The sequence below is a fragment of the Stigmatopora argus genome, chromosome 1 (genome assembly GCF_051989625.1).
Source record: "Stigmatopora argus isolate UIUO_Sarg chromosome 1, RoL_Sarg_1.0, whole genome shotgun sequence".
Classification (NCBI taxonomy): domain Eukaryota; kingdom Metazoa; phylum Chordata; class Actinopteri; order Syngnathiformes; family Syngnathidae; genus Stigmatopora; species Stigmatopora argus.
In genome coordinates this window covers 11603316-11616663 of record NC_135387.1, presented here as the reverse complement: position 1 = coordinate 11616663, position 13348 = coordinate 11603316, and the positions used below count along the sequence as shown (strand labels likewise).

Below are 13348 nucleotides of genomic sequence, written 5' to 3'. Positions count from 1 at the left end.
GAGCAACAAATTAGTCCGTCGTGTTCTGCGATAAAGAAAAGGCCATATATGTGAGCTTGCCCTGCCCCTCAATACTCCCCATTTTAGTGGGCATGGAGGAAAAACAAATAGTGTACTTGCATAATAAGGCATGGTGTGACGTCCTATAGTGGCCAATTTAAAAACGGACCATTAGCAGAACAAATTCAGTTTCAAACAGTATTGCAATAAAAGAAAATACACTGATTACACAATTTAACCAGGGCACTTATCCAGGTTTGATTTATCTCATGCATGAAAAAGTGCAAAATGTTGAAAAATGTCTCGTGTCTTCTAGTTTCCTCCCGTATCTCAAAAACATGCAAGATAGGCTGGTTGAACACTGTACATTGTCCCTATGTCTGAGTATGAGCGTGAATGGTTGTTCATCCCATACCCTGTGATTAACTGGCACCCAATTGAGGGTTTCCCTGCCTGTTACCCACAGTTAGCTGGGATAGGCTCCAGCACCCTCACGGAAGAACAAGAACAGAAGAGAAAATGAATGGATGAATGAAAAAGTTTGCGAGTGTGTCAAATTTTAAGGTGATGTTGTACAGAAACATTTCTGCACTATGAATACTCGATGACACAGAAATCCCTGCATTCAAACGTTTACACGAGAATTAGGCAAGCTCGCAGAAAAAGGGCTAAGGGGCTGCTTGTGAGCTGCCTTGATGGGACACGGAGATGAAAGCAATGGATATAAAGTGGCAAGGGGGACAAGAAGGGATCGTCGTTGCACAGCCGAGTTGGAAACTGGGGAGATGAGAGGAGGGTGGCAGGGAGCAAGGGGCTTTCAGAGAGGGCTGGGAAAAAATGTGTATATATGTGTGTGTGGATAAGAACAACAGAGAGATCAGGAGGGGAGGGGGCCCAGACAAAAGAGGGCTAGAGGGATTTGGTCTGATAAAATATGTGCCAGTGCTCAATGTGTGAATGAAAGCAGCGACTATAGCTAAATGTCTGTGCCAACAAAGGCAGCAAGAGTAATTTAAGAGATGGCATGAGATATGAGGGAAAAGACTTTCACCAACAAATTTGAAAAAGTATACATTTAGCCATGAGTCAATATATTTTCTTTTTGGAGAATGTATTGCTACATTGCCTTGCTACCGCCAAGTCTTGTTGCCTTTTGTCCACAATAATCCGCATACAGTATGTAGTATATGTAATTCATCTACAGTTACCATATACTCTAGTACTTTTGTTTGTTATCAATGTTTGGTGTTGCATGTGCAAAGATTGTATAAATCTAGTTCGCTGCTACAGTCTGCCTGGCTGCTGCAAAATCAGAGCGGCCCAGTTGCGGGACTAATAGAGGTTTATTCTATGCTGTTATGGTGGATATAAAAAATATATACACCAGTGCTGCCAAATTTATCTTATTTTAATTTCAAATTTGGCAACTATAACCTAGACAACTTAATTGAACAATAAATCTTTGAGAGAGGGGGCTTTTGCTCTTTTGCTCAGCACAACCCAGCTGATGATTTTCTATGCAAACGTTCCATTAATATATGGCCGTTATGGAAAATGGCAGTCTGAACAGCCACACAAAAAGTTCAGATGTGACAAAAAAAAGAATGGTTATGAATAGCTGCGGTCCTAAATTTTGTAGCCACATTATATTATTTGTATATTTTCAACTTTCCTATAACCGGATAAATTGTTGATGTGAGGTTGAAGGTTACAATAATGGTGAAGGAGCTTTTAAATATATTTTTTTAAAACTTCAACACTGTGATGAACTGCATATTTCATTTTAATCCCCAAGAAAGGATCAACTTAGTGTCAACCACAACTTCACTTTTAATACACTCACAGGCGACTGCCTCTTGAATTCACATTCACCACGTGAGCCTTTCAGACAAGGTTGGAAAAGCCCTCGAGACCCCCTACACCTTACAGTTTTAAAACAGGTCACAACATTTCTAAATTTATCTAGACGCACAACATCTGATGGGTCCTTGCTTAGTTCCTGTCACCAAGTTTGGTGGAATTTAGAACAAAAAGCAACAAGGATTTCAGCAGATATGAGTAGGGATGTCCCGATTGACTTCAGATTTTTTGAAAAATCACTTGATAGTAAAGACAAGCGATGCTTTTTTAATTTTCATTTTATTTTTTTACAATATTAGACGATGATCTGTTACTGTCATTAGTTTTTAAAGAGATGTCGCCCCACTCGGCAGACAAACCTGCCTAGTGGTATGATTTACAGCAGCCTAGAAACATGATAGTATGTACTGAATACAAAAAAAGACTACTGGATCAAACCAGATACTGAGTATTTGATCGGGACATTACTAGGGATGAGCAAATCTCCTTTTTTTTCTCTCTAAACTTTTCATGTTACTTTAAACTAATTTCATGCCCATGTCTAATTGTAGCTATTTTCATAACACACAAATAGAAAGTGTTGAAAAATGCATATTTTTAACACAGTATTTGTCAATGTAACCCAACACAGTGCTTTATGGAATGAGAAACCAAAGGAAATATGGTCATTTGTTTAGGACATATAACAAAGTTAAATGTCCCAGCACGTCATGATGATGTTGCTACTTGTGGTTACTAGTCTCTAACAACTAGAGCGCAAGTGTTCCATCATGGCTATTTGATAACAAACCTTCTTGCTGTCACTTTGTGATTTAAATTCTGGAGACACGCATTAGATTTTTTAAATGCATTGCCTTTTTTTCAAAGTTAAGTGTTTGAAAGTCTTCATTTGCCTTGAAGAAGACGAGTGGTGCTGTGTGCCTCCCTTAACAAGCCGATAATGTGGAGGACACACTCAGCATGTTGATGTAAATGACGGTCATTTTAATGCTTTCTCGCACTGACCTAGTAATAACTTGCCATTACTTCCAGGCTGTAATGCATGTACAGTGTCATGGTAAGTAAAAGCAATGATATTGACAATTATTAAAAAAAATAAGATTGTACTGATTGGGCAACTAATGAAAGGTAATACAAGAACATGGCACATCATTATTCATGTAGCACTGAAACATATCTAGCACTTTGCCCACACTCGGCATAGTATTTCCCACTGAGCAAGAATGAGACTCCGTGATGCGAGGAGACAGCTAGTGCAAGAGGCACCTTGGCCCGGTGTGACCGAAAGCCTTTTCTCCAATTAAAAAAACCCAAACCCCCCAAAAAAGAAACAATAAAAGACAGTGAGGCGCTATAAGATTGCACTTCCACAAGTGTCTCCAGGACACGTTACATTCTTCACGTGTTGACAACTTGCGAAAACTTAATTCCAACACATGCTGATTGTTCTTCTTGCATTAGCAAAGCCAAGGCTGACAACACAAGGACTTTTGTGCAATCCAGGTCAGGCATGGGCGAGTGGAGTGTAGGTAGCACACACAGTAGGGAGAGACACAAACAACTATGTTATCTAAGCCTACTTTTTGTTGTCCTCCATCATCCTTGGAAAGAAGAACCATCCAGTAGCATACAGTGCGGATGAGTGAAAACCAACATCTCCTTAATGAGACTAATGTAAATGACATACTATCGAAGCTTTCTTTTTTTCCCCTTGCGAAAGGCTGACTGAATCTTTATGGGTGACTGATCTGGCTCTGATCAGAGTTGACGGAAGTGGCTCAGCAGCTGTCGGCCTTTTTTAGTCAAGCGAGCCCCCACTAGCTCTTGCCGTGGACGTCAGAAACAATGCTTGCACATCAATACAGCAGAGAAAGAGAAACGGGTATTATGGGAACGTTCGTCCAGGTCAATTGCAATGACAGCGTGTAGACCACGGGTCACCAACATGGCCCTCCAGGGCGTCAGTTCACCTCTAAGGCCCACATGACTGTGTCTGCCGGTTGCTCTAAAAATAGCTCAACATGGACACTGAAATTCCCTTGGGATTTTCGTCAAATTATTATTTCAATTTTAAACATAAACACAGACCACAAACACTTTGATGGAAATAATGTTGCAAATTGTTGCTATTCTTAACGCTTTTGGCGCACTCATTTAACTCATTGTCTGCCAAAGGTTGCCAGTCACGGCGCTGGACATTCAATTTGACATTAGCATTCAACATGCAGTTAAAATACATTGGACATCTATTGTTGTCCATGGCCAGCAATTAGATAAATACTCTGAAATTAATGGGTTTTGTTTTAAACATTTATTCATTCATTCATTTTCTGGACCGCTTTTCCTCACAAGGGTCGCTATCCCAGCTAATTATGAGCACCAGGCGGGGGACATCCTCAATTGGTGGCCAGCCAATCGCAGGGCACAAGGAGACGGGAAACCATTCACGTTCACACTCATACATATGGGCAATTTAGAGTGTTCAACCAGCCTACCCTGCATGTTTTTGGAATGTGGGAAGAAACCGCAGTAGCCAGAGAAAACCCATGCAAGAAGATGCAAACTTCATACAGTGAGGACCGCCCTGAGATCGGACCCTCGACCCCAAAACTGTGAAGCCGACGCGCTAACCACTCGGACCCCGGGCCAACTTAAACATTTAACATATTTAAAATGTATTGATAAGGAAATTGTATAAAATGAAAGAATGATTGATTTTGAAAAATATATATATATTTTTTTATACCAGAAGCATGCTCTACTACAAAAGGTTAATGTATTGTTAATTTCAGTGACAGTTAATCAAACTGATTAGCTTTCACACTGAGAATTTACTAATAACGTATTAATTAAAAGGTAATTGATATTAAATTTCATTTTGGAAGCTTGCATCAATATAATAAACAATTGCATTTTTCAAATGGTTCCTTAAATCCAGAAGTAATCTAAATTAATGCTATTATATAATTAATGCAATTATGCTACTTGTCAGACTTAATGATGTAGACAGGCCACTATGAACACAAATTTGTAAAAATCCCATTAAATATTGCGTTTCTTTATGTCTAGAAATTCTAGCAGGAATCGCTTGAACATCCCTAAAGTCAACTATTCATAATAAATAGCTATTAGCGATATGACTAATGTTCGGCGTCATTGGTCGATAACATTCCACCATAAAACCAACCTAATTGATTAAATAAACTTCACTCACCGTGATGCAATATCGTGTCTCGTTTGATGGCGAGATGAATTTCTTTCAGAAAAAAAAGATGGATTTAACACAAATAAACGCTTAATATATTTTTTAAAAACACATCTCGGTATTTACAGTAAATAATATGAAGGAAAAACACGCTTAAAAAAGGTCTATTTGAAAAAAAAGTCTGTCTGCACGATATTTTTAACGCGGTTGGCGAGGGCTTGAAAATGCCCCAGATAGTCGCCGAGCGTCGGGGAGAACCGAGTTGTCCGCGGGGCTCCGGTTCTCCTCCGTCGGTACTCCGGCTGTCTTCCGTCGGTGTTCGGTTTCTTCTGGTACTGTCACACGATGCCCGATGCCACCTTTTGACGACTATCCCCGTCCGCTGTTCGCGTACGGCCATTCACTGCTTGGTTAGCAGGCCAAATAATTGATGTCTGTCAGCCAGCTGCATGACATTTTTTTTAATACAAGAAAGCGTTTATAATTCCACAGCAGCAGGCCCGCGCGTGGGAGTTTCTCGTGTGAACTCAACTGTGTGGTCGGGCGCGTACACTTGCCAGAGGGTTCATTATCATCATCATCGTCATCATCACCACCGCCACCATCATCATCTTCATCAGGCATGCATGCACGCTCGGACCAATCACCGCATTCTCTTTGATCACGTGATCTCTAGTCTTTCAAGCCTGAACTAGTCATAGATATTTTAAATCATGTGCAAGGACGAATAATGACAAAATACGAATATACAAGCATTTAGATATCTCAAAAATTCTCCCCAGGGCAGCAAAACAAAGCCAATTCTGATGTTTACTTTTTTGTTCCATAGTTGGAAAACAATGTCTTTAAGACAGGTTGTATTTCCTAACGTGCCCGAGGGTACAATGGCAGTTTCATGAGGGGAAAAAAACGTTGATATTTAATTGGCACTATCACCAACATAATTTTTTTTGAATCATCCTTTACTAATACACCACATACCACGTGATATTGCGAGTCCGTAACGGGGTGAAATGCATGCTCGCGTTAAGTTATCTTGTACAGCTATTTCACAGAGTATGGAAGATCAGTGCGTTAATAAGAGTGGAAAAAAACCGCCTGGGGTATTTTGAACCGAACAACCTCAAACACATTTGAACTTTTGTCGCCCTCTGCCGATTCAATGAGAATTACAGCCACAAACGAATAAGCAACCCGTTATCCTCCCTAGTGCAGACACCACCAATTCATTCATTCATTTTCTGTGAGGCTGATGCACACATTTCATTTTACCAATAAGTTATTGATAAGCAGTAGTACAGAAAATGAATGTTTCCAAAGATTACCGCTCCCCCCAAACAAAATCCTGCTAAAATTTTCTTCATCATACAAATATTGTTTTTATTTGTATAAAATTGTCACCATGTAAAAACAAAAGATCATTTATGATAATTTTATTTCTGTGCATTTAAGCAGTAGCTGTACGCCAAACAAAAAAAGGCCACCACATACATAGATATCAAAAGCACTCAATGGAGCAAATATAAACCAACATTGGATATTATTAAAAACCAGAGCAGTCAATTATTAAACGCAGATATCAATCTTTCTGTGTTCCATTTAAATATTTTTTATCAAACTGAAACAACTGAATAAATTGCCACGAGACAGTGCGCTTGTGCGTCAGGTTCCAAGGTGGAAAAAAAGGCTGCTACTGTTATGCAAAAACAATTGACAGAAATATTGGTCACAGCAACAAAATGATTATTACTTTAATATAAAATACAGCATTTTTATATATAAACTTCAGCAGAGATGCAAATGTTTACCCTTTGTGAAAATGCTGAAATATGTTTCAAGAACTTGAGTAAGCGATGCTACATTAGGTATTTCAGCATCCTGAGAGAGAGCATAGACTTAACTTTTTCAAAAAGGAAGATCCGCTCTTCATTGTTCCATCTGTCGCCTCACACGTTCCCCTTCTAAAAACCTACACACACACACACATTGCTTCAATATCACTAAAAAAGGAAATCTCCAACGTAACCCCTTCGTGACTGAGGGTGGTCATTAAATCGTTGAAACAGCCAGCCGGTCGGTTGTAGCAGAACTGCTTACCCTCAAAAACTGAATTAAACAACAACAAGCGGCCGTAAGGGAATACAGCCATCCATTTCCAGAGACTCTGGCCAGCCTTCATATTTGTTGCTGTTCTTGCTGTTCTTCATCCGCTAATGGCAACCATGACAAACCAAACAGATCAGATGTCAACAACAATTGGAACGGATGCGAGTTATCATGTATGCACTGCCATCCTCAGTTAGAATGGACAGGAGGTCGATCGCCATTAATGGCAGGGAATTAATCATTAGATGACTACTTTACAATGTTTTAATTACCTGCTCAAATGGACTCTTATTCTCGATACCCTTGGCACCGACAAACACCCAACTGTCTCGAAACGCTAGATTCTTGATGGCGGTGCTCCCGAGCTCCTCAAACAATCGCCGAGACTCTGCATTTAGCCTAAAAAGAAAATTTGTTTTTTTTAAAGTGATGGTGATGAGCATAATGAAACCACAATTCTTTTCCGAGTTGAATGTAGAACAATTTGATTTTATTGTTGCTTTAAGACTGATAGCTATTTGGTAACAAATTTCTAGGTGCAAAATCCGAGAGGGATTTTAGTTTTTCCTTTGTCTCATGATGTTTCTTTAGTTACATCTTTTGTTAAATAAACTTTGCAATCCTAAAGTTGGAAAACTGATGGGGAAAATATGAGATCGGTTTTAGAGAGCGCACCCAAAATTTAGTTAAAAATAGCTGTGACACCTAAAACAACAAAAACTGTATTCCCAGTGTTTTTTACAACTATTATTTCATTTGCTGAATGTCAATGTGGTGAGTAGTGTGAAAATTGGTGCGGATTGAAATGAATCGATGGGGCACGCCACACACAGTGTACTACAGAAGTGCAGGATGCAAAATCAGTCAATCAGTAAATGAATATGCATTTTCACTCGCCATGATGAATATGGTACAAGATAATGGCTTGTTACTTTGTAGCTGGATCATCAAAGGAGGCCACAAACACCAACGTTCCCTCGTGGAGCAGACGGAGATATTTCAACAGATCAGAAACATCTGAAGACAAACATCACACACGCAGTTAAATGTTATTGAAGTTCTCTTTCAAACTAGTCTGACATTTACAGTGGCTTGAAGTTGCAATATCTCAAAAGCTGTGCGACATTGACCAATCTAATGTCACTTTTCATTACCTCCTTCCCACATATCAAACGTCTTGGTTTCCAGCAGCTCACCTGTCACCCCTGAAACGAAACAAAAAATGGTGTGAACATGACCACAATAAGCTGTTCAATATGAGAAAAAAACTATCTTATTGTACCATTCACCAAAGCGATGTTTAATCCTCTGCCGATGTTGTTCTTCACGCTGCTTAATAGCCTGCGAGACAGTAAGACAGCTGGGTTAAACGTACCAACGCACACAACAATGACCGTAGTCACAATCTGGTTGACTATAAATGTAGAAGGCATAAAAACACTTGAAAGTGAAGCAAAGGAACAGATGGAGGAAAAGGGGGTGCTGTGAATGCTTTCAGCTCCCTGGACAGAAAAAGTGGTGGAAGAAACAGTGAGTGTGTTACAAAAAGAAAACAGCAGTAAATCTCACATTTTATCCTCCAAACAGATTTTGGGTCCAATGACATTGGCAGCTCCTGACACCAGCCGAAAAGCCAGATGTTTGGGGGGGCACGCCGCTGAAAGCCCACATTTATACCGCCGTGGACGAACTTCGGCTACATAGAAAGGGGATGAGAAAAAAAAAACTTGATTCGGAACGTAACCCGCTAGAGAGAAGGGTTGTATACATACGCATATGACAATATACGGTGAGTGAAATGTAATCTAAACACAGATTTCAATGTTCACCACATGAGACATTTGAAACGAGATTTATGACACTGATTCTTATCAAATACAGGACTAGCAACTTTTGAAGAAATGCACCCAATCTGATTAGCTCTGTTGTCTTACTCTGCCTTAATCAACAACAGCCCTGGTATATAAACAGCATTTTTTTCAAGAGAAGTCACATTTTCCAACTACCCAACTCTGAAGCCACAGGGAAAAAAACAAAATACCCACCAATCTATTCAATTAAAGTTGAAAAAAAATCCAGTCTAACCTTTCCACAAGTGCTAATACCAGTTCCCTTTCTGATTATATCCTGGCCCTAAAAAATGTTTGAATCATTGATAGCAAGATTAACACAACTAGACCTTTAGGGAACTCATATCTGGTGGGTAAAATCAAGCACGCTGCATAAATTCATAATAAACCCACAGCCTAGAAATGTATCTTCAGAGCTGATTAAAAAAAACCAAACTATTCTCATAATTGAAAAATTTAAGGCATCCCTTTGATATTTACGTTTCCTGATGAATTCAGTCATTCATTTCCCGTTCCTCTTATCAAGGGCCATGGAGGGACGCTGGAGCCTATCCCTGCCAACTATGGGCACCACGCGGGGGACACCCTGAATTAGTGGCCAGCCAATCGCAGGGCTCAAGGAGACCTTAAACCACTCGCAGTCACACTCATACCTACGGACAATTTAGAGACTCCAACCAGCACACCATGCATGTTTTTGGGGGGGGATTTGAGAGAAGGGACAGCCCCGCAGCTGAGTGGTTAACACGGTGGCCTCACAGTAGGGGTCCTGGGGTCCAAATCCAGGTTGGTCCACCTGTGTGGAGTTTGCATGTTCTCACCCGGGCCTGCGTGGGTTTTCTCCGGGTACTCCGGTTTCCTCCCACATTCCAAACACACGAAAGGTAGGCTGATTTGACACTCTAAATTGCCCCTAGGTGTGAATGTGAGCGTGAATGGTTGTTTGTCTCCTTGTGCCCTGTGATTGGTTGTCCACCAAATCAGGGTATCTATCCCCTGCCTCTGGCCCGAAATCAGATGGCATAGGCTCCAGCACATCCCGCGACCCTAGTGAGGATAAAGCAATTCAGAAAATGAGATGAGAAATTTGAGAGGAAAGGGGAGCACCCGGAAAAAACCCATAGAGAACATGCAAACTCTACACAGGAGGGTCGGAACACACGGTGTGCGATCGTTTGGTCGCCGGACTTTTGGTCGCGGTCTTTTGGTCGCCCGGACCCAAACAATGGGCGACCAAAAGACCGCGACAAAACAAGGTAAAACAACACGGTCTACGCATCAATAAAAGCCAACAATGGCCTTGAGCAGTTTCACTGAGCGGACGTGTGAGTGTATGAGTTTGTATGTACATGAGTTGTCCCCTTAGGAAGGGACGTTAGTCAGGGTCTTAACAAGTTCTCCAACAAAACACAATAAAAGTACGGGAAATTTGGAGCTTTTCTTTTGCCTAATAATTAATAGGGCATTAAGTATGACTAAATAATAATTTGCAGTTTGTATTTAGGGAATTTGAGCAACGATTTAAATGGTAATTATCAATAACCTTCCGGGCGACCAAAAGACCGGCGACCAAACGACCGAGTACCGGAACACACGGGGGTTGAACCGTTGATGTCAGAACTGTTAGACGGACGTGCTAAAAAAAACTATGACCCCTATGCTGGCGGTTTCTGATAAATATATCCATTTTTTTCTGTTGACATAATTGAATGTAAAGTACAATTCAGATAACGTACCAACAGTTGGTTCCTGACTTGCACCTGAAAAAGAAAAGAAATCTGTCAAAAATGCCTATTATGCAACAGCATTTAGATGTGTTGCACATACATGAAATGCACCATCCTAAAAATAAGTTTTAATATGTTGCCCCATACAACTGTAAGCATTTCAATTTGATAGCAAGCACTTGGATCTGTCCAGAATGCATATTTTAGTTACAAACAGAACATTTCAAAGAGAAAAAGATGTAATTGTGTTTCATGAATTTGTTCTTGGTAATTGTTGACGAGCTGATTAACACTCACATTCCCTTACCGTTAAATAAATGGTGCACAAATGATCCGCTTTGCCATCCAAACAAAGTGCTTGCCAGGAGCCACATGAGCCACATGAACCCAACCAGAAGCAACGCGGCCACAACTCGCATAGGTACTTGGAAAGAAACAGAACACATCCAGCCAAAATAAACACAACTGAAGCCGCCAGTGTTTAGTCGTAAGAAAATCGTAACCCACCTGTTAATCTCATGTTTAGCTTTCAAATAGACCTGGTTTGCGATGTCAGGAAAAAAAGGAAGAATTTGTTAGTCGCTGACAGGAATTTGCATACAACTTATCCGTAAACAAAGAGTGTATGTTAACCTCAGGCTACGTCCTAGATAATGATATGCTTTGTGGGCTGTGAAACAACTTTCCAATTCAAAGAAATACTGGTTTGTTGCAAAGCATGTAAGAAAACTGGCAGAAATGTAGCACATTATTTTTAAAGTGAAAACAGATGTTTGAACTGATATAATTTTGATTCAGGTCTAAGCTGATAAATCTGTAGTCGTGGGGGGAGTAAAGACATTTTTATATTTAAATGCTCTGTAAAATGTAAAATAATAAATGACAAAAAAAATTCTATTGCAAAGGAAAACATTTTGTTAACGGATTTGAATGTATGAAAAGACTTTTCCCCCCTCATGCAGTGTTTCTTTGTCTATGTCAAACTGTTTCACCGTATAATAAATGAAGCCAAAATAACTTAAAATACGTCAACACCCATGGAAGATGTTTTTTGAGGGTGGAGCTGGGACCCTTTTGGCATTTTAATAAATGGTGCTTAGTCAGATAGTGGTAGGGCCGGGTTAGAAACAAAGCTGAAATCTGTAAAATCCGGTTCAGGCCCTCTCCAAAAATCCAGCCAGTTGAGTAGGTGCAAAACAATGTATTGCTCAACAATTCCGCAATAAATTACTCAGTTTTTCATTATATTTCCTGCAGTTAACTTCAATCATAATCTAATGTAGAAATAAATCATTTGATTTTTCAGGACCTATACTGATGTGATGAAAAAAAACAATATATTATTTAAAATAAAAAGTTATTCATTTGAAGTTTGTTTCGTTATCAATAAGTCATTGCACATCTTAACTTGGATTTTTCAGGATTTTGTCAAACCACCAGTGCAAACTAACTTCCAAAAGTATTCCTACAGAAAGAACAACATGGATGTTTTATTGAACTACCTAGGCAGTAATTAAAACAGTTCTGAGGCAGCCTGGCGGCTGAGTGATTAGAGCATCGGCCTCACAGTGGGAGACCTGGGTTCAAATCCAGGTCGGTCCACCTGTGTGGAGTTTGCATGTACTTCTCGGCCCTGCGTGGGTTTTCTCCGGGTAATCCCGCTTCGTCCCACATTCCAAAGACATGCATGGTAGGCTGATTGGACACTCTAAATTGCCCCTAGGTGTGAGTGTGAATGATTATTTGTCTCCTTGTGCCCTGTGATTGGCTGGCCACCAATTCAGGGTGTCCCCCACCTCTAGCCCAAAGTTAGGTGCGATAAGCTCCAGCACCCCCACCACCCTAGTGAGGATAAGTCAGTTCAGAAAATGAGATGTGATGAGATAAAACAGCTCTTTTCCCAAAATAGAAAAGTGTCTTTTCTATTAAAGAAAACTGTGTCAAAATGAGCCAATTTCATTGCGTGCCCATCGTGAAATACCATTTTAATCCATTTTTTGTGGGATGCAACGTTCACGTTTATTTTCAGGCAGTTTCATCACTTTTATAAGTGTGCTGGGACTTAATAAAAAATACCCAAGTATGACAACCACAAATTTAATGAGGCAAGACAAATGCGAATAGTATTAGAGTATATACTATGCCTGAATATATATATATATATACCTGCAAAGGTGAAAGCTTCAGGAAGCGGTGCCTTCTCCCGACGCTCGTCGCTCGCTGTCGATTTTGCTCGAAAGTGCGCGAAGAATCGGCAAGTTGAACTATTTTTTTCGTACCCTCATTGGGGCTTTCGCCTCGCGTGGCCCGAGACTTGAAATTCACACAATTGTACGAGAAGTTGTAAAATGTTCGTCTATCAGGGGTGTTGGGAAACGCCGCTAATTAAGAAATAACGTCAGTCATCTTCCGGAAATATTGGCTCGTCTGAATTGAGTCTGCGCCTAAAGCATCACGTGTGCTAACGGCGAATCGCGCATATATGGCGAGATGTTCTAAAGATTGAAAGATAGCGTAAACAAACAAGCGGCCATCTTACGTCGGAGCGCTTCTCTGACAGGATCCATTGTAGTGGGAGTAAATGGAATTTTTATTTTCAT

The 13348-nt window shown here is 40.2% G+C and overlaps 2 protein-coding genes across 6 annotated transcripts in view; both read right to left on the bottom strand.

Annotated features, from left to right (window-relative positions):
* Positions 1 to 5665, bottom strand: part of wnk3 (WNK lysine deficient protein kinase 3) — a 33539-nt gene extending 27874 nt beyond the window's left edge. For all 5 annotated transcript variants that reach the window (XM_077596620.1, XM_077596611.1, XM_077596638.1 and 2 more), the window contains exon 1: positions 5075 to 5665. The gene's annotated coding sequence lies outside the window, so the exon portion shown is untranslated. The remainder of the gene's footprint in view (positions 1 to 5074) is intronic.
* An 818-nt stretch (positions 5666 to 6483) lies between these two features.
* On the bottom strand, positions 6484 to 13292 carry fam3a (FAM3 metabolism regulating signaling molecule A). Its single transcript, XM_077599809.1, has 11 exons — positions 12915 to 13292; positions 11256 to 11287; positions 11056 to 11172; positions 10758 to 10781; positions 8741 to 8867; positions 8454 to 8512; positions 8326 to 8376; positions 8104 to 8188; positions 7444 to 7570; positions 7163 to 7275; positions 6484 to 7034 (listed from the first exon to the last, which is right to left on the bottom strand). Exons 2-10 carry the CDS (start codon positions 11266 to 11268, stop codon positions 7177 to 7179), a joined length of 702 nt encoding a protein of 233 aa, XP_077455935.1. The 5' UTR covers positions 11269 to 11287; positions 12915 to 13292; the 3' UTR covers positions 6484 to 7034; positions 7163 to 7176.
* Positions 13293 to 13348: the final 56 nt, after the last annotated feature.

What these genes read in the sequence shown, in the direction of transcription:
- fam3a (XM_077599809.1), bottom strand. An exon ending in GTTTGATATGTGGGAAGGAG is followed by an intron (nt 8,189 to 8,325) that starts GTAATGAAAAGT and finishes GTTTGTCTTCAG; the next exon opens with ATGTTTCTGATCTGTTGAAA. An exon ending in ATAAGAGTCCATTTGAGCAG is followed by an intron (nt 7,276 to 7,443) that starts GTAATTAAAACA and finishes GGTTGCCATTAG; the next exon opens with CGGATGAAGAACAGCAAGAA.